At 41.3% G+C, this 25598-nt stretch overlaps 1 protein-coding gene across 2 annotated transcripts in view; it reads left to right on the top strand.

Moving 5' to 3' along the window:
• SRGAP1 (SLIT-ROBO Rho GTPase activating protein 1) overlaps positions 1 to 25598 on the top strand; it is a 154668-nt gene that overhangs the window by 70652 nt on the left and 58418 nt on the right. For both annotated transcript variants that reach the window (XM_087764083.1, XM_087764084.1), the window contains exons 2-4: positions 9012 to 9207; positions 12556 to 12718; positions 21279 to 21341. In XM_087764083.1, coding sequence (XP_087620209.1) covers positions 9012 to 9207; positions 12556 to 12718; positions 21279 to 21341 — 422 coding nt within the window. The remainder of the gene's footprint in view (positions 1 to 9011; positions 9208 to 12555; positions 12719 to 21278; positions 21342 to 25598) is intronic.

Below are 25598 nucleotides of genomic sequence, written 5' to 3' on the forward strand. Positions count from 1 at the left end.
GAGAAATTATTATACTAATTTTTAAAAAGCAAGTATTATGAGTTCTTCATTAAAATAGTGAATTCACAGGTAGAGAATTTCTACAAAAATAAGGAGATTTCTTTTTTTTTAAGTTCCAGGTGGCCTGAAATGAAAGCATACAGATATATGATATAGATATAGAAAGATAAAACCTTCCAGCAGTTTGCCTATGAAGGGCAAGAGAATTGACTGTCACCCAGAAAAGTGATACCTTGTGGTTTGATTTGATTTGTAAACCAGATACAGCATTTCAGGAGCAGTAAAACCGCCCCACCTGTACAGCAGTGGTACGTTCACTTCAGAACAGCTTCTCTGCTGACCCCCGAAGAGATCATCCCATTCATAAGGCTGAGTTTCTCTCGCAGTCCCAGTCTTGTGGTCCTGGTACCTGCGTGCCAAGCTCCGCCGGTCCCCAGCCTGGCCACCTCCACCCTGCCTGCCTGCACGCTGCTGTCAGTGCAAAATGGGCAGCCTCTCCAAAGAGTTCACGCATACTCCTGCCGAGCCTGGCGAGAACATAGTATTTCACTCACCAGCGTAAGCTGCTGCTAGGAAATGATCTTTGTTATAGCTACCAGCTTTTGGGAAGGTTTTGAAAGAGACTGAGGCTGATCTGTAATGGCACTGACATGAGTGGTCTGACCTACGCCTGCCTTTCTCTTCCCTGCTCTGACAATACCCGTGGAGCGTAACTGGCAGGGAACACTTGTTTTCCCCCTGTGGGTTAGTCCTTCTGTCTGTCTGCAAAAGTTCTGGTACTGCGACATGGTGATCTGGGAGGGTTGCGTAGCCTGGATGCAAGAGGGAAAAAGAACGCCTGCTTTGACAGCAGTATGTCTGTTGGATGAGCGTAAGCTTCTTCTAAGTTTAAGTAAAGAGAGTAATCCCAGCATGAGTAAAGTTAGTGACAAATCTCTGTTGATTTCAGGGAGGTCAGAATTTAGCTTACAAGCCTTGATCTTTTGCTGACATGTATTTCCTGGGAGACGTGAGCTTGACCATCGGTTGATGCTAAAACTGCTTTTAATGTCCTAGAAGAGAAGGGGTTCCTTTCTTCCACTTTATGAAGTGGTGTAGCTGAAAAAACATTTCCTTAGGTGCTAGTTAAAATGTAGAATTTACAATCTAAACACAGAAGAGCAAGCATGTAACAAGGATATAGCATAGAGCGTGTACTGGGTGAATTCTGTTGAATAGTTAAGAGACAGTCTGTGTTCTAGAAAGAAAGAATTTTCTATACAGAGAAAATAACCAAAAGGAAGGATACATTTCATCTGCCGATTAGAGCAATCACAGCAGTCTATAATAACCAAATTAAATAACAGACTTATAGAAATCTGTGGCCAGGAAGGGGTATGTTTTTTTCTTGTAGAATGCTCTTGTCAATCCGGCATTCCAGATGTTGCTGCAAAGAATTATTCAGAGGAGAGCCATGAGTCATTTTTCTGTTCTGCTGGCAGATACCTCATTGGTAAGAAGAGGAGAACGATTTGGGCATACTGAGTTTCCTTTTAATTTTCTCATGTGCCCAAAATTTAAGTCTGCAAGGAAAGGTTCATGGTTTATTTAACAAGCATAAAAAATCCTGGATGGTCAAAATCCTTTGGAAGCTTCAGAATAAGTTGTCACATAGATCTTGACAGTTTAGATGGCCTAAATGGGTTTTTTGACACCTACTGCATGATCGCCTGTCTGCTTGGCAGACAAAGATGCCCGCAGACTCCTTGTCTGTCTCTTTTGCCTTTTTTTTGTTTTGCTCTCTAAGGCTACAGGCCTTTGCCACGAATGCCACAGTTGGGGTAGTTTCTGCTTTGTTTTGTTCTTCTTAAATGTGTTTGGGGGCTTGTTTGATTCTTAGCTCTTCTTTTGTGTGCTGGTGGTTTGCAGAGCTGATTTGTTCCTCTGGAGGTGGGGCAGTTGGATTGCAGGAGAGCATCTGCTCCCACAGTGGGAGGCGAGGGCTGGGTCAGGCTGGTGAAAGACCTTGCATCAGACCATTGAGGCAGAGGAGGTGTCTTGCGCTTTGCTCTCTTCTCTTCTAGTTGGCAGTGGTTTTGGGATGAGCTGGGATTTTACCGTTGAACAAAACAAAGTTCCCTCTTGTCTAAGGGGTAGAAGTTTTTGTCCTCAGAGTCCCAGCTCCTGTGATCAGAATGACAAAGTATACCACGCTCAAGTTTTGGTAGGACGTAGTGCCCGTGCTTGGTTATGGGTGCAGAGGAGCAGCTGCCGCAGAAGCAGTGGCACTCAAAACGTGGTGCAGGCAGACTGCCTGCTTAAGCCCACGGTCGCTTGGCAGTAGCACTGTGGCAAGAAGTGTCCTGCCAAGTCGTGAGCTGGCGCGCTGCCCTCCATTCAGGCTCGGACTGTAGGCAGCCAAGTGACCAGCAGCTGTGGCTGTGAATAGCAGGAGGGCGTTAGTCCAAGAACAACAAGAAGAAAAGCTTCTTCAGCGACGTATAGAAGTTTTCTTGGCTCTTCCAGACATGTCTTCCCGTTTCAAGGGGAACGGGAAGGTGGAAGGTGCCCGAATGCAGCCACCCCTTTTGGATCCCATCCACTGGGATCCCCCAGTTACACAGTTCTGGTTGGGGGCATGTTGTTGCTCAGTCTGTGGCTGCAGTAGGTAGGAGTGTGTTTGCTTGAATGTGTAGAATGAAGTTTGCAGCTGCAAGGAGAGAATTCATTCTTTCTCTGCTCTCTTTGTTTCAGCACAACTGAAGCGACCTGTAAACAATTGTCTTCATCCTGCAAATGGCTTCTACGCCAGCTTCCCTGCTAATGGCTGCCCAAGGACTGTTTTTATCTTTAAGCGTGCCAAAGTGCTTGAATGAACAAGGTTTACAGTTTTTAAAGGGGTTGACAGATGTCAACAGGGGCTTCAGATTCCTGACCTTTTGTACAGCCCTTCAGATACCAGGCATGATTCTCACTCCCCATCCATTTCCACAGGCTACTACAGCCTGGTGATGGGTTCTGTTGAAGGCAACCTCAACCACATTCCCAAAAACCCCCAAACAAACAAAAAGACTGAAACGAATTCTCTGGGAAATGGCATGAAGACAAACAGTAAATTTAGAGCCGGGGTGTGCATTGCAGAGGTTTCACTTTAAGTGGCAACATGCGTAAAGCTGCATGCTCTACGTCCTGAGTGAAATCAGCTGGGGGGCAGAAGAAAGTCCACAAAAGCTCTGCCTTCAGAAGCTCAAAGGGCATCACTGTCTATGCAGCCACACTTCTTACTGGCATGTTGAACACAGGGAAGTGATTCCCACTAGTCTGCCATAGAAAGTTAATGTTGTGGGACAGGCTCATGATCTATTTAAAGGCATTTCTGCAGCAGCCTGCGAGATCCTCATCCCAGCATCTCTCATCAGCTGTCAGGCTGGTGGAATTTCCTGGCTTTTGAAGTGCTTGTGGTCCGGGAAAATGGCAGCGAGGACCTGGAAGAGAGCGTGAGCCAGACTCCCTGCCGACCACAGAGCTTCCCTCACCATTTGTCATAGAAACACTTAAATAGCTTTCTAGCCATGGCTCTGAGAAATAAAAGCTTGTCCAGCACTAGTACCTTTAGGCTGTATATCTCAGAGAGGAGTATCAGCGGCTGGGCCAGAGCACCCACCACAGGGCTGATACCTCTCATCATCTTTATCTTCTTGTCTGCTGAGAGGCAGTTTAACATCCCTGGCAGGTGTTGGAGCGCTGATCTTAGGGGTGACATGGCATTAAGGACTACTAACTGTGCACAGGGGCACCTCCAGGCCTCCCTTAGTGATTCCTGCTGCGGTTTCTCTGCTGGCAGCATCCTCGGTGGGCTGGAGCTAAGCGCTTTCCTGAAACAAAACCTGAACTACAGATGTTGGCCAGCTGTGTTCAGCTGGACCAAAGCTCCGCCCATCTGTACAGAAAAGCCAAAAGCAGGTCCTTACAAAGGCAGAAGGCTGGGATGAAACTGGAAAGATCAGTCTGCCAATGCAGCACCCCAGCTTCTAGCATCAGCCTCAGACATGAGCCATTCTTACGCTAAGTAATTGAGGTGCAGTGAGAGTCAAATAAGACTCAAGTGTCTTCAAGGAGGAACTACAAGATGATTGATGCTCCAATATCTGCTTAATTGCAAGTGCATGTCAGTCGCCAGATGATATCTTGGCTGAATTTAAGGTCTGAATCTTTTCCTGTGGAATATGATCTAATTATCATAAATGCGAGAATGAGGGATATGTGTCTTGATAGTTTAGTGGGGCAAAAAAATAACAAAGTTGTAACGGTTTGGAAATGCAAAGTCTAAGACACCAGACGTTGTTCTCAGTGCTTTTGATGAGACATTTCTGAGTGTTTTAAAACTAATCTAAAATTTAATTTTTTTTGTGAAGGAGGGAGGTATTTAAAGAAAGATGGGAGGTAATATGGGTTTGTCTGAAGTGACTGAGCAGATAAAGACCTGCAAATATAACTATGCCTCGTAAGAGCCTATTTGTATTCTCAAATAATTCTGATGAGCTGCTTGCTTTTATAATTGTTCACAGGATGGGGCCCTGGGTCTGTGTGTATTATTATCAAGTAATACTACTGGATTAATGTGTCTATGTAGCTTGTATATTGTAATCATGACTTAAATATAGCTTCGTGCCAGGCAGGGTGAGGCAGCAAGTGGGAGGCTTGCAGTGCAGCCGAGGGGGTGACCAGGGAGAGGTGTCTGGCTCTGTGGCACCTTCCAGAGCTTTCAGCAAACACCAAAAACCATGCCAAGGCTGCTCTGAGAGCAGAAAAGTTAATTCCACGTAAGTGGGAGTTAAGGGTGGCAGGCAGCAACAGCCCTTGGGGTGGCTCAGGTGGGAAGCAGCTCGCAGCAGATGTGTCACAGCACCATGAAGCATTCATTAGAGTTGCTTTGGTCAAGAGTTGGTAATGAGGGTTCATAGTGGTCTGGAAGGTCTCCGAGGGCTGACAGGACTAGGCACAGCTTAGCGCGACATGACGGGAGCACTGCAGCATCGCAGGGCAGGGATGCAGACATTGCAGTGGGGAGTACTGCGGCAGGGCGGCAGTCTGCATACAGAGTGTTGGTCTGGTGGCGGGTTAATTTGGTTAATACTGTGTATTTACGAGGTGTCCAGTTTCCAGGGTCAGGAGGGGGTTTTCTGTGGCTTTCTGAGACGTTTGATGGAGCCTGCTGCTTTGGTGTGTGTGGAAGCAAAGGTGACAAGTATTGTTCGTTCCTGGTGTGTGGCCAGCGTCATCGTTGTGTGTCACATCGCAGTGTATCTCACTGTGAGCGCCTTCAGGTGGGGCTCTGGCCTATAACTGGTTACACATATTTTCTCCAGGGTAATATGGTGTATTACTGCAGTGCTATATAAGTCATTATTTGTAATACTGTACTGTGTGCAAAGAGGTAACCTTGACAAGTTTATTTCTGATTATGATGTGGGTGATGTCAGTAGTTCAGCTTCATCCACTCTGTGTTTAACTCTCAAAACAGCTCTAATCTTGTATCTTTTTGTTTTTCATAGTGCACTGATTTAACCTCTTGTTACGAGAAAATAAAGATTTGTTGAAAAGTTATCATGAAGGCTGCCACAACCAAAACCTAATTTTATACTTATATGCGGTAATTCTAGAGGATGGTGTCAATGAGGGCATAATTGAAATAATTTTTAACATGAAAATCTTTAGAAATAAAACTTTACTCCGAGGTTATTGATTTAATTGCAGTCACATTAGCTGCTTCCTTGCTTTGGTCGTGTGTGCAAATCTTGGACAAAGGGCGGGGGGATTTTTACCACTTGATGTGAATTCAGTCTGTTCAAGCTGCAGTGTAAATGGATGGGATTCCTTTTGAAGCAGCCCTTGGCCAGAAAACCAGTGAGTATGACCCAAAGCTGCCATACAGAGAAGGTGTTAATTCGTTCAGGGTTTAAACGTGCCTGTTCCTGGCACAAAATAACCTGGCAATCATTCGACATCAGCCACCCCGCAGAGCAGAATAGGACAATGTCATTGTCCGTTACAGCTGGTATCAGTTTGACTTTGAATTTAAATGTGCCAGCAAAATAAAGACAGGCACCCTTCTGTTGCCTGCTGCACCTGTCTCCGTATCTATGGAGTTTGGGCTCTACTCGTTTTTACCTTGGCACCTTCTCAGTTTATTGGGTATTTATTTATTTGAATACAGTGCAACAATTTTCCGCGCTGCTCTTTGTAGCCCTAGGGAAATCACACATGTGAATTGGTTAAAGAAGATAGCGTTGCCGTGGTGCATTTTTCTGTAGCAGTAGGTAATGGGTAGCCCATGTTAGTTAATAATACTTGGACAGTTGTGATTTTGTGATGATGCACGGCCGCTCAGGCTGGCTGGCTGTTATGCCAATGTTTGTTGGCAGTTTTTGTGGTTTTGGTTTTTTGTTTTTTTTTTTTTAAATCCACAGCTTTCTGTTATTAGAAAGTGAAAATCACAACATTTGTTGATCTGATTTCTTATTCATTGCCATCTCCTCAGCCTGCCAGTATGGCATTACACACGTTATTAGTAAAAGAAGAATTAAAAAGTGGAGGAGCAGAAGTCTCTTTGGACAGACTCGGGTCAGCTGGCATGAGTGAGATGTGCACCTCCCCTTTTTCTCCTCCAGCGGGAAGCTGAAGGCTCAGCCTTTTGGAGCCAGCATGTTCTTTCTCTTTGCCAAGATTCAAATAGCCAGAAATTGTGGAACTTCCTTCATAAGGCCGCAGTCCCCCTGTACCCCTAACTTACCACCTTACTCAGAGTTTGGACACCACTAGCCACCATCAGCTTTCAGAGACCATGCTCCAATTTTGTTTTCTAATATACAAATTTGAAGGAAGCCACTACTGGAAATCCAGACAGCATCAGAAAGCTAAAGCAATTTCTCATATTGTATCTGTCGTCCCTTGTTCCTTGTTTCCTGTATCTCTAGTCATATATTCCTCTTTCTAAAATCTTTCTCTTTTCTGTTGCTATGGTAAAAGCCTGCCCAAAAAGGAAGAATTATAGCAGCGAGATCCACTGACCTACAAAATAATCAGAACATAGTTGCTCTGTACAGAGCTCTGCTTTTAAAGTAACTGGTAGAAAATCTGTAGTGGGAAAGGGAGATGGCCAAAGTACAGGGACAATGTACATGGATTTGGATTTAGTCAAAACTTCAGCTTATGGGCAAAATCGCTGTTTCTGATCAGTCAATCTGTACAACTCGTTTCCTGCAAGCAGGAATTTTCCACGATTGCAACAGTAAAAGTCATGGACACCCAAAAAAGCAGTCTTGGATTTTTGTTTCTGTTAATGACCTTCCAGCTCCCATGTGATTTTCTCCTCTACGTACATGAATGTCATTGATGCAGTGTTGTGTTACAGTGGCTCATCCTTGCTGGAGGCATGGTCTTTTTCCAACGAACTGATTTGAAATGAAATGAAAACCAAACCATGAATTTTTTGGTTCACCTCCCAGACTATAAAAATGGATGGTCTCATTAATGATTAACACAGCAGCTGGTAGCTCAAAGGAGATCTGGAAGAAAACACTGCAGTGTCTCCCTTCTTCAGTAAATATATTGGCTTAACAGTTTTCTATGCTCATCCTACCTTATTTCAGTATACATATCTGAATCCCAGCAGAGTGGATCTCTGCCTTAAGATCAGTAAGGATGCATTAGTTCCTAGTTGCATCAGATAATTTTTTGCAATGTTATTACTACTTACTGGTTTGCAGTTCCCTGTGATGTTAGCAGTGGTTTTTAGAATGCTTTTCTATTTCAAACCAGTGAGGCATCTAAGATTTCCAACATCTTACCCACATCATGATTGCATCATTAGGAATCAAGTAAAAGTTTACAACAATTTTGCATTTACATGGACGTCGCTTATGGCATATTATTTTGCTATCAATAAGTCCTTGTTACAGCATTAAACTGTTTGAAAAATATATACATATATTATGGTCACAAAATGTTTACTCCTGTGTTTACTCCACAATGTTGGATTACAGTGTGCCTGGGCAGCTGACAAAACTCTAATGAACCAGTCTCTCAAAAGAACCAGAGGGATATTTTTAGACTAAATGTTCCCAGAATGTGATTAACTGCTTAGCACGCAAGAAATAAAAGTGCTAAAAAAAAAAAAAATAAACCCCCTACCACATAGCAATCATGCATATGGCAAACAGCATACTACACAGTGGTAAGAAATCTGCAGGCTTTTGCCTGTTAGGCTAGACAATCACTGTGAGCGTATATTCTCTTATAAATTGACTGATTTTGGTTTATGTTAATAAATACACATCCACCTCTGGAACCTTGTGCAAATTTTCAGATAGCTATCTCTAAATATAGGTATACTTTTCCCTCTGTATTTGCTGTAAAATATTGGTGAATGCATGTATAGTACACCAGTTCCCTCCTTGGCAGAGATGGGGCAGATGCGAAAGCTCAGGTATGCACTGTTATGGTGGATAATGCCTCCAGAGTTTATCACGAGGTTGTTTCCATGGTGTACATGATGATAGCAACTAGCATGGTTGACCTGGCAGTCAGCAGGCTGATCCTGGCCCAAAGGGTGCTTGTTTAGCCTGCCATTTTTCAGGGCAGCAGAAAGAGCTGCTGCTCAAATGGTTGTACAGCACCTCCTGCAAGGAGACCACTCCGAGCCAGATGATGCGCTCATGCCAGGAAGAGGATGAGAGAGGAAGAGGGAGGCAGGTCTTCTGCTCACGTGAGCCCAGCAGAGTCCTGAGCCCTTGCCATAGCTGTTTGTGAGACAGACAGCGGGTGGGAGGATGCTGTGGCCTGGGACATAAGCGTGTGGTGGCAGAAGTGAGAGCTGCCGCTGCTGTGTCCCACCACAGGATCTGAAATCCAGATCCAGTTGGTGTAGCTGCAGAGGCTGAAGTACGCTGTAGTGTTTGTAATTTTGGTTGGTGACACTTAATTCTCATTTGCTTTCACTGACCTGAGTGGATATGTGCTTCTTTCATTAGAGATCCGAGCTCAACTCATCGAGCAGCAGAAATGCCTGGAGCAGCAGACTGAAATGAGAGTGCAGCTTCTTCAGGACCTGCAGGATTTCTTCCGCAAGAAGTCGGAAATAGAGATGGAGTATTCCCGAAACTTGGAAAAATTGGCAGAGAGGTTCATGGCAAAAACAAGAAGTACAAAGGACCATCAGCAGTACAAGTAAGAGAGATTTCCTTCCCCCTTGCCCACATGTTAGCTATTGCTGGAGTGCTGTGCTGCTCTGTGCTTCTGCTGGTTTTCAGTACTGCTAGGTTGAGCCCAGGTTCAAAGGCACATTTAAAATTTCCACCCTTTAGCAGTGTAGCAGTTCCCATTGCAATTGAAGGTAGCTGGGTGCCTAAATTCTGTTCTGTTGATTTGGCCCTCTGCAATTATTCATGTAAGCTTCTGACAAGTGGTTTCAGTTTCTTAAAAGGTAGGCTGCATACATATTATCCTTAACCTACCATATGGAATTTAAACCACCCGAAATACATCCAGTATCTAGAAGAGATGCAGAGCCCCAAGAGGGTTTGAAAGCTGTGTGCTGATCTGTTGCAGTGGAGTTGATGGGATTTGAAAGTGTCTAAATAAAGGTCAGTCACCATTACAAAAAAAAAAAAGGACATGAATTTTGGCAAAAAAAGGATTTAAGAAAGAAAACTATTTTGATTTGTATGTAAACTTGTGCTGCCTCTTGACCCCTCTTATTCCTGAAAATGAAGATAATACGAATGTTATGCCTTGCTTACAATTTAATGTATCGCTTTCATGGCATAGTAACTTGTGTGCAAAACAAAAGTGGTCAGGTAGTATCTGGCAAAACGTGTGTACAGCATGTCTTCCAAAGTGTTTCAAATGCATTACTTGTTGGCATAGTCTTGTCTGGTTATTTTCTTGACTTGAGCTGGGTAATGAATGCATTTGCCCGGCCCTGTTACGCTTAGGGGTATAAACCAGTATTTCGTGCCAGGTCCTGCACTTGGGTCACAACAACCCCATGCAATGCTACAGGCTTCGGGAAGAGTGGCTGGAGAGCTGCCCAGCAGAAAAGGACCCGGGGGTGTTGGTCAACAGCTGGCTGAATATGAGCCAACAGTGTGCCCGGGTAGCCAAGAAGGCCAATAGCATCCTGGCTTATATCAGGAATAGTGTGGCCAGCAGGACCAGGGAAGTGATTGTCCCTACTGCTGAGGCCGCACCTCGAGTACTGTGTTCAGTTTTGGGCCCCTCACTACAAGAAGGACATCGAGGTGCTGGAGCATGTCCAGAGGAGGGCAACAAAGTTGGTGAAGCGTCTAGAGCACAAGTCTTATGAGGAGCGGCTGAGGGAACTGCGGCTGTTTAGCCTGGAGAAGAGGAGGCTGAGGGGAGACCTTATTGCTCTCTACAACTACCTGAAAGGAGGTTTTAGCAAACTGGGGGTCGGTCTCTTCTCCTTAGTAACAAGCAATAGGACAAGAGGAAATGGCCTCAAGCTGCGCCAGGGGAAGTTTAGATTGCATATTAGGAAAAACTTCTTCACCAAAAGGGTAGTCAGGCATTGAAACAGGCTGCCCAGGGAAGTGGTGGTGTCCCCATCCCTGGAGGTGTTTAAAAGATGTGTAGATGTGGTGCTTAGGGACATGACTTAGTGGTGGACTTGGCAGTGTTAGGTTAATGGTTGGAGTCGATGATCTTAAAGGTCCTTTCCAACCTAAATGTTTCTATGATTCTATGATTTTGTGATTTGTGTTTGTAAAACTGAAAAATAAGTACCTTTTTCCACTGTCCAGTCAATGCTGTGCTAGAGATACACAGACAGAGCTTTTGTTTCAGGAGAAAAGTATTTTCCGAACACATCTGGCAAAGGAAAGGTTAATTCAAATACAGCTTACACAGTTCAAAGAGCAGTAACATATATTTCTTAAAATTCAGTTAAGTGACTCAGTGATTCCCTGAAATAACCAACGTGTCCATATGTCACCACTTCAGAAGGAGCCCTGGCTTCTGTTCAGCTTGTGGCAAAATCTTTTTGCCTTGTGCATACAAACATCTTTCCTCATTCTTAAACACGTGTTAAATCCAGACTGGCAGATGTGCATGGGGGTCATGACTGGAGTCCTGCCTTCGGCTTTGTTCTGCAATTCTCTGATTACTTTGAGAAGAGGTTGCAGCAAAAGTCATTTTAACTGGTGTTCCCACCATTCCCCCTAGAACAGGCGGGAAGGTCTGTAGGATTGGCTTTGGGACATGCAGAAGCAGTGAGGACCAAGTAATATCAGCATGGCCCTTCAGGGGTGCTCATGTTGGCTGACGTGGCTGATAAAACCCTGAAGCTCAGTGCTGTGAGTAACACTGTTAAGATGTCCATCTCAAACAACATGGGGAAGTTTCTTTAACTCGCTTCTGATTCATAGCAAAGCAAAGCACTGATGATTAAGAAAAGGCTTTTGTCTGTTAATCATTTGTTGTTGCTTTGATTCTGGAAGTGAAAGCTAAAGGTAGACAATTAGACGAGGAATTAAAGGGCATACTTCTAACAGTGAGAATAGTTAATTATTAGAACAATTTACCAAGAGTTGAAGGAGTTTCTCCCTCAATTCATCACCACCTCTGGCTGTTTTATCTTCACGTGCTTGATCCTTTTGACTATAGGAGAATCCCTGCACAAGAGAGAAAAAAAAGAGCAGCAAGTTTCTAGAGCGCTTAGTTGCAAGGCAAACTTGAAATTAAAATTTCAACAAAATCATAAGGCAAATTTTATAAATAGGTTTTTGTTGTCTGTGAAACAGTTGTTGAACTACATGTATTTTTATTTTGCTTTTTGTAAAAGAAATGAGAAGTTGTCTGGGATTTCACTTTTTGCAATATTAAAAACTTGGAGTGGGCCTACAATGCAAAAAGTCTGTCAAGGAAATTCAGAACTGGACTGCTGCGGAAAAAGTCCAGTCCTGTTGTTTGTCTTGTAATTGAACCATCTGGGACTGACAGTAGCAGTCTATTTATGAGTGCTGTGAATTTATGAATGCTGATCACAGAATATGCGTGCTTGTGACATGTCCTTCTACTTTTATAGCAGTTATACAAATCTGTTGCAGTGAAACAGCTACCTCTGCAATTTTGCTCATGAAGGATTTGGGATGTGCTTGCAGTGCTTGTTTATTTCTAATGTCAAAAATTAATTACTGTTACTCTTTCAGCAGTGACCTTTATTGATTTTGAATATTTACATGTACTCCATCTGTAAGCAAGTGTAAGCTTTGTGGCAAGATTTTTTTTGTACTCTCAGGTGGCTTGCAGTGTTCTGAATTCTTACACTTTTTCTATATTTTTGTGTCCGTGCCTCATGGGATTTGTAGAATGTGTCTTAAAAGAGTGATCTGAAGCTTGCCTAACCCGAGTTATTCCAAGAACAGGTTGACTGACTGTTCAGAAGCAGCCATTTTTGCATAACAAGCTATGACTGTAAATGTCAGGGAGATGTTTGTGTTAATAATGTAACTTTTTCATTTCTATACATAATACATGTGTGTATCTCTTCTGTAGGAAAGACCAGAACCTCTTGTCGCCAGTGAATTGCTGGTACTTACTCCTGAACCAAGTGAGAAGAGAAAGCAAAGACCATGCAACGTTGAGTGATATCTACCTGAACAACGTGATCATGCGGTTCATGCAGATAAGTGAAGACTCCACCAGAATGTTCAAGAAGGTAATGCCTCTCCTGCAGTCCTCCAGCCAGGCTTGTAAGATGCATGAGGGAGGCAAAAGTGTCCTAATAGGTAGCATTTGAGGAGAAGATTCAGCACACGTAGCATAAAATCTGTTTTAGCACACATATAAATTCTTCATGACTGTTCTCGCAGAGCAAATCCGTAGTGCTGAAATTCCTGGGAACCAGCTGTATATGCTGGTGACCTTAAGAGCTGAATCGCAAATATCCAAAAGGCAGGGAAAAAAGCCTGTTCTCTCAAAAGCACGCTTGTCTAGCCATGCAGAAAGGAAACAGTTTTTGCTTAGGACTCCCAAAATAGTAATGCTGTATTAATGAATTATTTGTAAAAGCAGTATTTCATTGTAACTCTGTCATGAGAGAAACGGATTCAAGCCAACGTAAGGGTGTGCCTTTTAGTGCCTTGGCATAGGGATGGTAGTGCATGCTGCTATTCTCCTAAAAGTGTTTCCTTTCCTTCCCAATATTAAATATGAACATACATTTTTGATAACATAACTACTGTTATTAGATCATTTAAGCATTGTCTCTGTACGTGTTTGTCCTTGTACATGCCCGTTATGTGTTTTCATAACACATACAATGTGTAAATCCCTCTTATGCTAAGCAAGCACTCTAGGCAGCCTGAGTTTGAGTTCTACATAATGTGTTTGCAGTCATTGTTGTTATAATGTTCTGAAATAAAAATAGATGATAAAAGCATATCTGTCAGTCAAAGTGGGATGCTGGTAGGCAAGTGTCATACAAAAAAGAGTTCAAAAAGGATAAACGTTAAAGAATGTAAAGTGTGTGACTAAATGATGGCAAGGTTACCAGATTAATGTTTTCAAAATAGGGAACTGATTTCACATATACCTGACCACAATCCTGGATAGATAGCAATGGGGTGGGGAGAAAAATCATTTAGGGAGTGCATAGGTTGTACTTGGAGGAAAAGTAAAAACATGAATCAAATTTATTGATGTGCATTAAAGCCTGTAACAGTAATAGAGTAGAAATTTATAGTTTCTCAATCAGTAATGGTCTGTTCATATAATATGTCTGATGCGTAAAACCGTAGTTCACAAACCACTAAACTTACTAATCTGGAATATTATTATAGAAGTTGAAAAGATAATGGGAAAAGCAATTTGAGCGTGCTGCAGTAATGTCTATGTGGAGATATCTCAGACTTGCTTGGACCAGTAGAAATTTTTCGGTATTGAATCTGAAATATTTTTTCAGTTGTTTATGTCATATCTGAGAAATCTCTTCTTCACTAGGTGTGCGTTATTAGACTAGCCTGTTTGCTTTCAGTGTGGTTCAGTCCTTTAGCACTGGAAATCTTGCCTTTCCTTCCCTTCTCTCCAGATGGACTGTACAAAAATGTCTATATAAAATTTTCCATGGAGAACTGTGTGTCCTTCTTTATTCACTCCTAACTTGTTAATGAAGATTGCTGCAGCTTACCTCTCAGAAGGAGGAAAATATGTGGACATTTTCAGTGCATTAGCAGGAGGCATGTTGTCACATCTTCCTGACAGATTCGTCTCTTTCCTCCATATTGTGTCCAGGAACGTGCAACATTTCAAATTTTCTCTTTCTAGCATGGCTTCTTGAAGAACAGCAAGCAACAGTTCTTGCTTTTTTTATTCCTAACTTGGATCTTCTACAGGGGAAAGAAGAGAAAGGGAATTGAGGGAGTCCTGCTGTGCATCACCTGGAGCTCACATTAGTGGAGCCCAGATCCTCAACAGCCCTATCCTACCTTTCAGCAGGGTTTGCCAGCTGACACCCAGCGTGGCAGTGTCCCATCAAAGAGCTGTTAGCTGAGGTGGAGCACGGGCAGAGGGAGCTCACCAAAGGCTGTGTGAAGCGATCTGAGCCAGGCCCGGTAATGCAAGGGGAAGGGTGGCAGGAAGGCAAGCAGGTCCTCAGCATGGTATAAGTGAGCTTCACAAGCACGTGGCCTGAATGTGGCAGTGATTGTTCACCAGTATTAATTCTCAGCACCTATTTTTAGGACTTCGGTCTCTCAAGAATCAATACTTGTTGGAGAAGGTTGGTATTTCCACCAAGTCCCAGTGTGCGCAGTTCTTGCTGCGGTACTTGCTGCAGAGTACTGGTGATTTATCTGCTGTTAGTTCCCAGCTGCAGAACTGATTATACCTTGAATGATGATGAAGCTCCGGTTTCTCTTCTGTGAAAAGGGAATGGAGTTATAAAAGGAGGTGAACAACATTGGACAGAGAGAAAACCAAGACCTGTGCAGGAGGTGAAGCTGTTACCAAATTGTCTTGCTTTATTGATGAAGAGCATAAGCTGTCTACATCTATGTTTAGTCCAAATGGGCAGTTTCAACCATAATGGTCTTTAAAGGTCCCTTCCAACCCAAACCATTCTATGATTCTGTGATAGTTTCTTTCAGATGTGCATGAGCTGTCTAACTTAAGGTTTGTCACAGACTGTCACAGAAATGCTTAATGGATGTCCACAAGGCAACAGAAAGAAATTAGGTGCAGAACATGTGTCCTGTACTACAGTCCCTCTTGAAGACAGAGGTCACAGGAGCAAAGAGAAGGTGCGCTTAGAATGAGAAACGTGACATCCAATACTTTCCTCCATCAAACTGTATTCTGCCTAAAGAAAATGATGTGGAATTTGTTGGAACATCAAATAGATTTGTGGAATATCAAATAGAATATTTAACCAATTTCTGTCGCTTTCTATAGGTTACTTTTGAAAAAGACTGGATTTGGAATAAAGTTCTGTCAGAGAAAAGTATAATCAATCTCAATGGGTGTCATCCCTATGAAAGCGTATGGGATTTGTTGACTGTTCACAGATTTCAGATTAAAGTAGAGACAAACAATATCCTGCAGATACTTCTACACTGGAGTCTGATCATACTGATCTGTGAAATATGTACTCTCTCTCTTATAAGTAATAAATTTGAATAATAAGAACAGTAGTAATACAAAGACTTGAAAAATAAAGACTGACAAGTGCATGCTTAATATCATACTGCAGTCCATGGTCAAGAGGAAGAAATACACCCATCGAACGTATCTGTACTCCATTGGCTCTCACAGCATCGCACATAGGAGCACTTAATGTCTTTCTAAGTAATTTCCAAATACCAGCTAATCAAGCTTCGCTACATTCAGTAATTAGATCATTTAATTATATATCTACCAGTTTATTAACCTAATAGTGTTATCTATCACTATTATCATCTTGTTTTAGATCTCCCTCAGTCTTGCAGCAGCAACTTCTGCATCTTTGGAGGTGCTTTAGTTCCACTTCCAAGTCTGGACAGTAATGACAACACCAAGTCCGCGATGAGAGCAAGATCTCCATCGTACTGCTCTGAACCCCCAAGCTGCCTGTTGCAGAAAGGGAAAGTGCCTCAGAGTGGGTTGCCCTATTGCTCACAAGCAAGTTATGAGGAAACAACAGCAAAGTCACTCTGAGCTTCTTGGCTCTTTCTGCTCCCTCTTTTTTCTCCCATTCTCTCCTCCCAAGAGGATGAGGCTGCCTATTCTGCTTCTCAATGGTAGCCCTTACTGGCGTTTTCCACCTCACTGGTGGGCATGTAGGTCCTCAAATGAAACTTTTCCATTAAGTGAGCCCAACATTTTCTAGAGGGATACTGTTTGTATGCTATCCTAAGATTGGCTCAAGCTTGAATTGTAGTAATGAGAAGATCAAACAATTTCCTCATTTCCTGGCCATGCTTACCAGTAGAGTATTGTTTTGTTCCCTCTCCTGCTAATGTATATAAGTGGGATATAGCACAAATTCATGAGTCTGTAGCAACCCCTTTTTCTAGTCCTTCTGTAAAAGGTGTGTGCAGAACCCAGTGTTGGTCTCTATGAAATGTAGTGGTGAGGGATGCCTGTCCCCCTTGGTCTTTGTACCGTGCCCTTGTCTCACTGTTCTTCCTCATTCTGGTTCTTCCTTTTGTGTGCATCTATACATCTGTCTCAACATTCGGATTGCTTTGGTGAAATGATCCCTATTGGTTCTACCTTACATGTTCCAATGGGCCAGGATATATTGTATTCAGGTACTTGATTGTACATGGCTTTCCTGGCCAGGCTGGACCACTTAACATGTGGATATTCATTATTTTTGTTCTCCTGGGAGCTCTTTGTCAGTCTTTTTTCCAGGGGTCAGGAACCAGCATCTGTTTAAATGTACTAAATGCAGGACAAAGATAGGATCTAGTTCAGAGATTTTGTGGCATTTATCTGATGATATTATGTCAGGCCTCATACTTCCAGATAGGCACTTAAGCTCTTCTTCTTTTTAGTTGCTGGCATATAAAAGCAGTACAGATTGCAGTTCATGCCTGGCCTTCATGCTGCACATAAAATTACAAACATAAAGCAGCCGAGTTCAAACCTTGCATGCTTGCATGTTTCTTCAGGCAGATGGGGTAGATGGCCTCATGGGGACAATTAGAGAATAAAGTAATAAGGAAAAATGTCAAGCAGAAGGGAAAAGTATTATGCAGAACATTTCATGCAGTGATTCTGGTTACCCCAGCATTAATAATCAACTGTGTAAACACATACCCACAAAATCCTTAAGCAGATTTGTATATTTATAATTTATAAACATGTATTTTCTTTGGACAGAAACCATAACCAACCAAGATGAACATATCTTCCAGTGTTTACAGTAAAAGATGCTGGAGAAGCCAAGCACAATAAATATTTTAGTTCCATAATCTGACTATTAACGAGGAATATGACTACCTGCCAAATCTATTTGACATTATAAAGATTTGTGGCACATATAGAGATTGTTTCCATCATTTTCTTAAGCATTTAAAGGTTTAAAAGGATAGCAGTGCTGTTTGTTGCTACAGACTGGCAAATCTGGAACAAAATTTTACTATGAGTTGGTTATGTCAGTGTCACCGCAGCTCATGAAAGCTCCTTAAAAGAAGGGTTTGCACATCAGTTCCCCCAGGGACCAGCAGCAGACTCATTTAATAGTCAAAGAATATTTTCCCTAAATGATGTAACTGAGAGTAGCATAGTGTGTGCTAAATACGGACACTAAAGAGTTCCAAGGAGAATTGAACTGACTTGTAAATTTCAGAAAGAAAACCCAGAAGAGTAAAGTTTGGGTGCCCAATTGTGCTCTAACTCAAATGGATGGAAAAATTCTTACAGACTTCAATGAAAGGGTAGCAATGTGAAATAAAATTTTAAGTTCCTCAGACATTAATCCATAAATATAAGTCTTGATAACATCAAGAGGACCACTGATGTGTTGAAAGCTGAGCACATACTGAAAGGCTGGTTTAGGTATACTTATTTGTCCGTTGTATGGGAGTGATCTCTCCTACTATCAGGTGAAAAAAATACGCTACTATCTCTTAATGCTTTGAACCAGATTAGTAACATATATAATCTTTTTAGCAAGAGTTTGCATGTGCTCTAACATTTTTTATTATGTTCTTTGTTCTTTTGGTTAATAGATGCTAATACATTTCTCTAGGACATAGTGACTAAAGAAGCACCTCGGTGATTGTTTGTCAGGTTTTAGTGGCCTGATTAGAGCTATCAACTCAGCTCCAGGAAAATGTGTGCTGCATCTTACATTCTGTTGTTTGGCAGCCCTGAGACTAGGCTCCTAGAGGAGCACACCATTCAAACATGCTGAACTACTGCAGGGAATAGGTAACGTAAAAGAGAAATAGGAGAGCCATTAACCACTGAAAATAAATGCACTTCTTATCTGGTGCTCTAACGTGCTATATATATTACACACTAAAAGCCGTATCGCTTGCCACTCGAGTCAGTATTTCTTGATCTTAAATGCTAATGTAAGATGTGTTGGTTCTTGAAAATAAATCCCTTTTATACTTCTAAGGTTAACCAAATTTCCTGATTTTTGTTGGACAATTCCCACAAAATCTTTCATCAGAAAGAGGCAGCACCTGACATGTTATCCATCACTACAGGCACCATCTGCAGGTTGGAGTCCCCAGGTGAACTGGTGGAAGGATGACTAGTCTGTGATCATGTGGCATTTCTAGGCTGTCTCTTCCTAATTTTTACTCTTTTTGCTGATCACCTCCCTCCCTCTCTTTTTGCTTCCCATTTTAAAGCCTGTTGTCTTTCCTAAAAACATCTCCCTCTTTCCTCTACTGTGATCTCTTCCATTCACTTTCAAATTTACCACTGATCAACGCGTTGCCTGGAAAAGATCATGTACCTGTGGTGGCCAGTAAATCCCGAGGGCTGGACCGCTTGTGCTTCAGTGCCGGACAAAGCTCTACAGGAGCAAAGAGAAGTGGGTCCTAGTAAATAGTGATCATTCCCCGAATCCTCAACTCATCTGGTGTCTGTTTGCAGTAAGGTGTAACTGAAGAGCAGAAAAGGAGGGTGCGTCTTTCAATGACCTGCTGTGTGCTTTGCTTACAACAAAATCTGCAAAGGGTAAAGATTGGTGTGGGCTTTTCTGTCTCACCTTCTCAAACAAACTTTTGCACTGCCAGGTTAAGGCATGCTGCCTTGGAATCGGTGTTGCTATAACTAGGTCTTGAGTTGTCATCAGCTTTGAGATGGTAGTGACCAACAGTTGAAAGGGATAAATTGCTTGAAGCTGGAGTTCATCTACAGTTTTTTCCCACAGTGTGTGCTTTCATCTTCCAGTCTTAATGTCAACCATCTTATTTGTATGTTTTGTCCTTCTTTCTGCTAAAGTAATTTAAAAAACAGAGAGCTCATATTCAGCACTGTAGAAGCAGCTATCCAAGAGAAAACAGGTGGCCTCCACTTCTTGGAGCTTTAAGGAGATGTGTAAGCTGTGTCAGAGCTGCGCCGCTGACTTTTAAAGGCAGGGTGCCAATGTAAAGCAATGAAAAGCAATTCAGAATTTTTGCTAAAGCTTTTACTATGTTTCCCTACAGCAGCTTGCAAATCTGAAATCCTTTTCCAATTCTTTATAAGCACTCTGTGCACTGTTATGCATATGAATTTTTGTCCTTAATATTAGATGAAAATAATCTGATATTTGCAAAGAAATGGAAGTAGTAAGCCTTATGTTCTGGATACTTCAGTAGTGGAGCATACCTCATGAAAAATACCAGACTTTGAAAAGTATAAGCAATAAGGAAAGTTTCATAGTAGTTCTGTGTAACTTGGCTTTAGATCATCTGTCTCACTGTGCCTCAGCTACTACAGCTAATGCCCTTGGGAATGCAAGAATTTCACTGAAGTGTTTTTTTAATTTATATTTCTAGCTTCTTGTCAGTTAAAAATCATCTTGCATATAAGGATTGGAGTGAATACTGATAAGTGATATGGCAGGTTCCTTAAAATACTGCCCAGAGTGAGGAGTATGACAGTAGGAATAGGAGAAAAAATTCCAAATTTTCTGTTCCAGCTACTGTATGTGTCTGTTTCATCCTTCTGGAAGACGCAGTGGGTGGGTTGTGTGGCGTGGTTCCTCCTCGTACGTGGGCGTTGCACTGGAAATTCTCATTCAGAAACCATTATTCCTGCAGGTGTTTTAGTGATGGCCAAGTATGTGTTAGCAGCTTTGGAGATGAATTGTCCCTGAGGATTTTCCTTTGGCTTCTATACAAATACAAAGTACTTCTCATAGCTAAGGCCATTATCTATCATGAAGTTGGAGTTTTTAGAAGCTGGGCTAATTATCAATTTATTCAGGGAAAAAAAGCTGGTATTTCCAGCATGGATGTTGCAATGCTGAGCATCACAGAAGAAATGTAGCCAGGCTGTTTGCCAAGTCCCGTAGCTCTGTTCTGTTGCTGTTTTCCAAAGGCTGTGGTACAAATGCCTTCAACTCTTGCACAGTTGCCACAATTTTCATCTGATTGAACCACTATGGACAACTAACAAAGGAATATATTTGAATGAGACTCCAATTAAATACTCTTATTTTGACATACTTGCTTTCGTTAATAACTACTGCTAAGCATTTCTTTTTTTCTGGGTCAGAATGAAAGTAAAGACACTGTCCAGAAAAGCTAAACAAAGCTGTTTCAGCAGCCCACTCAGTGGAATATTATGCTGTTGGGTATCTGTTTCAAAGAGAAGCCACAATTATTTCTTGCATAAATATTTAGGTAGTTGCATGTGCTGAGAAACAACGACTATTCTAGATGTAAAATTGGGCAGGATGTCCCTCTAGAGTATCACATTCCACGTGGTTTAGTATTTGTATATATCATGGCAGTTATAAAACAGTACACAGTTTGTTCCATTAAAAAGGCTTATAACATTAATCCTGAACTTCGTCCTTTCTGTTGGCACCTAATTTCCTGATGCTTCATGGGAAAATCTCTCAAATTACTTCTGGATTTCCTTTTAGAAGTCTTCTGTCCAGATGTTATCTGTCTACCTCTGCATCCCTTAATCATCTTTTTTAGTGCACTGTAATTCTGCCAGAACAGTGTCTTTGCAAGCAACGTTACATTCACTATCTAGGATGAACAGTGAGTACGAATATCAAGAAGCAAATGCATGCTGCAGTTTTTGTGTGCCTTTTTCTAATGATTTCTTTTTAATTACAGAGCAAAGAGATTGCGTTTCAGCTTCATGAAGACCTAATGAAAGTACTTAATGAGCTTTACACAGTAAGTACAGTTAGTTACTTAGCTTATCTTATACAAATTCCATATCGGGCTTCTTCTATAAGCTTTAAGTGGCCTTTTATCCAGTAAGTTACCCCCCAGTGGAGATGCTTATTTTTGTCTTTTTACACAAGTCTAAACTATCTCTTTTGGAAAGACTACTGACTTGTTTAGAATACATATGCTAACGCTTTCAGGATTAATCTTCACTTTCAACCCTTTTTCCCCCCAGAGTATGCTAAGCCCATTTATGATAAGTTTTGTTGGTTATTAATGAGACATTTCTACTCAGAGCTTACCAGAGCAAAACTTCGTCCTTTTCTGCCTTGTTTTTGTCCATGCTGCCGTCTGCTTGGTTTGACTCGTGGACTACACTCAGTAAAAATCATAGGTGCTTGCAGATCCAGTGCTATGCTGTCTAAATGTTACTTATGTGCCCTCCCCTCTCCCTGACTGAGATAAGTAAATAATGAAAAGAAAAATAGGGTGTTATGTAGGCTTTCCATATCATTTAGAGAGGTCAAGAAAAAAACCACTGCGAGCATTCTGGCAAGCTGCTGCTAGCCCATTGGAAAATCTGAAAGAAGTCAGGTCTGAACTTACTTTCTTCTTTGAAACCCGTCTACACAACTTGTTACTACAGAATGATGTCTTGTTTACCTAATAACTATTTTCCCAAGTATTTTTTTTAAGGGGATATATTCTGAGAAAGAAGGCGGCAAGAATTACTTTTTTTTTAAACGTAGCTATACAATGAAAAGGAACTGGTGACATCCACCTCTTATAAAAGTTTGTTGATTCCTGCTGGTTGAGGAAGTTGTACATCTAAATTCTCTTTTCTGTCTGGAAGGACTGAAACATCTGTGCTCCAGTACCCTGCATAACAGTCTCTAGGCTGCTCCTTTCCCTGTCCTCAAGATTTAGGGGACCATAAAAAAAACCTCACAATATTTATATCAAGAAACAATTTGTGATTTTAAGGAAGTTTAGAAAGCTATCAGAGACCAGCTCTCCTCAGGCAGACATCAGTTAAACATTACTTTTGTGCGTCTTGTCCATTTTTCTTTTGACCTAGGGAAAATTGTGCACCCATTAGTGGATGAATTGAAGAGCATTTGAACTCAAGAACAACGCAGGTGGCAAAAAGGAGAACCAAAGAAATTTTCTGAAATCACCACTGGTTTTGTAGGGTGCAATACTGCAAAGCCTTTTTGGCTCAGGCCTGTAGTCAGTGAAGTATGCTGGGATCAGCTTCTGCAGCGTGGTGATAGCCACAGACAATTCACGCAGCTGCAGGGGTCAGCGACTGTAAGAGCCATTGCACAAGTGGGGCTTCAGTGGTGAGTAAGCCCTGAAGATACAGTCTTGTTTCAATTAAACAGTTGCGTAACTCCAGTTAGTACCCGTGCTCCCAGGGTAGGAAACCAGTGAAGCATGTGCTGAAATACTTTGCTGAATCACCAGTGAAAATCTGTAGGACTGGATTTTGGTATTTTCACTCTCTTTCTTCACACTAGTGCTATATCTTCCCAGTGATGGCTACAGATCTATTCAGATATTAACTTCCATGTCATGGCTTCCAGTGAATGCTAATTCCTTTCTCAGAATGTAAGATTTTTGTGAAATAAGAAGTTTTTTGAAGTTAGTAGAATACAGAGCATGTGCAGAATTAGGTTACTGCTGCAGGATGGTTTCTTGGGATGGAATTTATTTCCCCTAATTTTCAGGCATCTGCAGTGTAGATACAAATATCTTAGCTTGCCATCTGGGTTCCAGTTATAGTCACTGGAAATCTAATATGGGGAGATCAGGCCCCTTTGTCTGATCAGATGCAAGCATCTGCTTCAGATGAAGTGATCTACACCATTAATTCTATTGTCCAGCTTTTCACTGATTGCAAAGTAGTTGGTCAGCTGTAGATGCCCATATTTAGCCAGGTACAACACATGCTTGGTAAAGTGACAATATGGTGCACAATAACATCAGTTCCACTGATTGCATCATTAGAATGATCATCAGCACATCCATGTAATATATGTGCTTGTGTACATAAAAGTAGAAAGATATCTAGACACATGGAAACCTCTTGTATAGGTTTTTAATTCTTTGTGACATTTACTGTTTACAGAATAAGATCACAATGGCCATACCAAAACAAGTAGCTACAATTTTAACATTGGGGAGGTATGTTTCTCAGTCACAAAAAGGAGACGTCATCTTCCTCTTTGCCCCATGATTTATGGAAAGAAAAAAAAATTAGTCTTACTATTGTGAGATAAATCTTTGTGTCCAAAAGAAAGCAAATTAATTTCAAGTCAGTGAATAATATACTAATATTGAAGTCTCTCCCTATTACTTGGTTCTGGGTTTGTTTAAAGGAATGGTACATTAATGAAGTATAACTGTTAAAATGTGAAGCCTTATTGGAGCTTAAATATCTCTAAAGTCTTTGAGTGAGGGGAAGGTATGGGAGCTTTTAATGAACTGAGGGTGTGTATGATTCTATAAGAACGCTCTAATAATCTGTTTACTTCTTATCATCATTCCTTATCTTACAAGAAAGGTTTGTAAATTAAGGTCACCCTCCAGAAATAAAAACCAAACAGTTTTGCATAAAAGTGTGTTGATGAGAATGAGGGAAGAGAATTAAAATCACTAAAAGCTAAAATAGTAAGAAGTGTTTGTGCTGAGACACAGGTGTATCATTAATGTAAAGCAATTGCGTGTTTTATTTGTTCCTTCTTGAACTTCAGATGAGGAGTGGGCTCCTTAGGCAGACGTGTTCAGGCAGACACAGTAGTTCTGCAGCTCCGCAGTAACTCTTTCAAGCAAACACGTTGTTTGCTCCACCGACAAGGTTTAAGACATTACTTGCCTGGATTTCCCTAATGCTATGGGATCAGAGGCTGGATTAAATACTTGTTTCAAACCCAAATGATGACAGGCTCTACACACCCATCTCTAGCATGCCAGCCAGACCTGAGGCTTCACCACACCTGCTTTCAGACTTCTTGAGCACCAGGTATCTCGAACCCAGTTTATCTAGAATGATCCACAATAAATGAGATGTTTAAAGGAATTGCTACTGATTTGGTCCAAATATTTTTAATGGGTGAGTTTTAACACAGCCTACTAAGTATCAGAATAACAACTGACTTTTCTTCAGGTGACAATGCTGTCTCAAGAGTCCTGGTCTTCTGTATTATAGAAAGTGCCAGAAAAAAAGGTGACTTTGGGACCTGTCTCTGAAAAACTAGCCGTGCACTTCTGCCTCAGAAAATCCTTTTTAACCTGTTCGTAGGGCCAGATCTAAAACCTGCTGTAGTTAGGGAGCTATGTCCATTGATTTTGACATTTTCTAGGTCAAACAAGTCAATAAGCAGTGCCATAGATTTTGCAAAGAAACTGTTCTAGAGAAGAAAATAAGAAATCACTGAGGTATTGAAAAGACATGCCACCTGCCACTAAGAGTGCGTTATGAAGATTTTAAATTAAAAAAACTTTCTGCTCAAAGATATTTTTTAACTTGTGAAAGTTTGAACCTCTGCCTTTTGAGAGAGGGAGAGACTAGAAAGCATTTTGGCTTCTTATTTAATGTGGAAAAGCTTAGAACTGCAATGAAAAGTCAAAAAAAATAAAATCAGACACTTTGAAGTAGTAAATACCTACTGTTCTTTAAAAAATGCATGCTAGTAAGAGACCTTTCTCGTTGCTTACACTTGATTTCATTAATTCCTTTTCCTATTTTCATGACTAGGAATTATCATGGAAATAGGAGATTTGTACCATTAGGTCTTCATTTACTCCCTAGGAGTAGCTTAGCTTGTGTTGACTTTGGCTTGTGCCATCCTCATTAAAATTACACATCATGTACAGGATTGTTGAAAAAATAAGAACAGAAGCAGGTGAACCGAGGCTTCAGAAGATGTTCTAAGAACCTGTGAGCAAAGCAGGCTTATTTTGGAATAATCAGAATTTTGTAAGGGAAACTTTACTTTTTCTGTTTCCATCTATTTTACATAGAGAAGGTTTTCTTACACGTTACGTTCATATTTGTATGTTTTTTTACATGTTACTCATGACTAGCAAAAATGCATTTTAAGACTATATTTTCAATTCTCAGTATTTTATGCACTGATTCTTAAATTATGACGCAAAACATCATGCTAAAACCAATTGAATAGCTAAGCTTCAGTCTGTATCTTTGCAAGTTCAGTAAATTACAAGTGGCAAGTACTTTTATTTATGCATGGCTTCTCC

This window comes from Nipponia nippon, unplaced genomic scaffold (assembly GCF_047370975.1).
Source record: "Nipponia nippon isolate SJK-2023a ecotype South Korea unplaced genomic scaffold, ASM4737097v1 scaffold_3, whole genome shotgun sequence".
NCBI lineage: Eukaryota > Metazoa > Chordata > Aves > Pelecaniformes > Threskiornithidae > Nipponia > Nipponia nippon.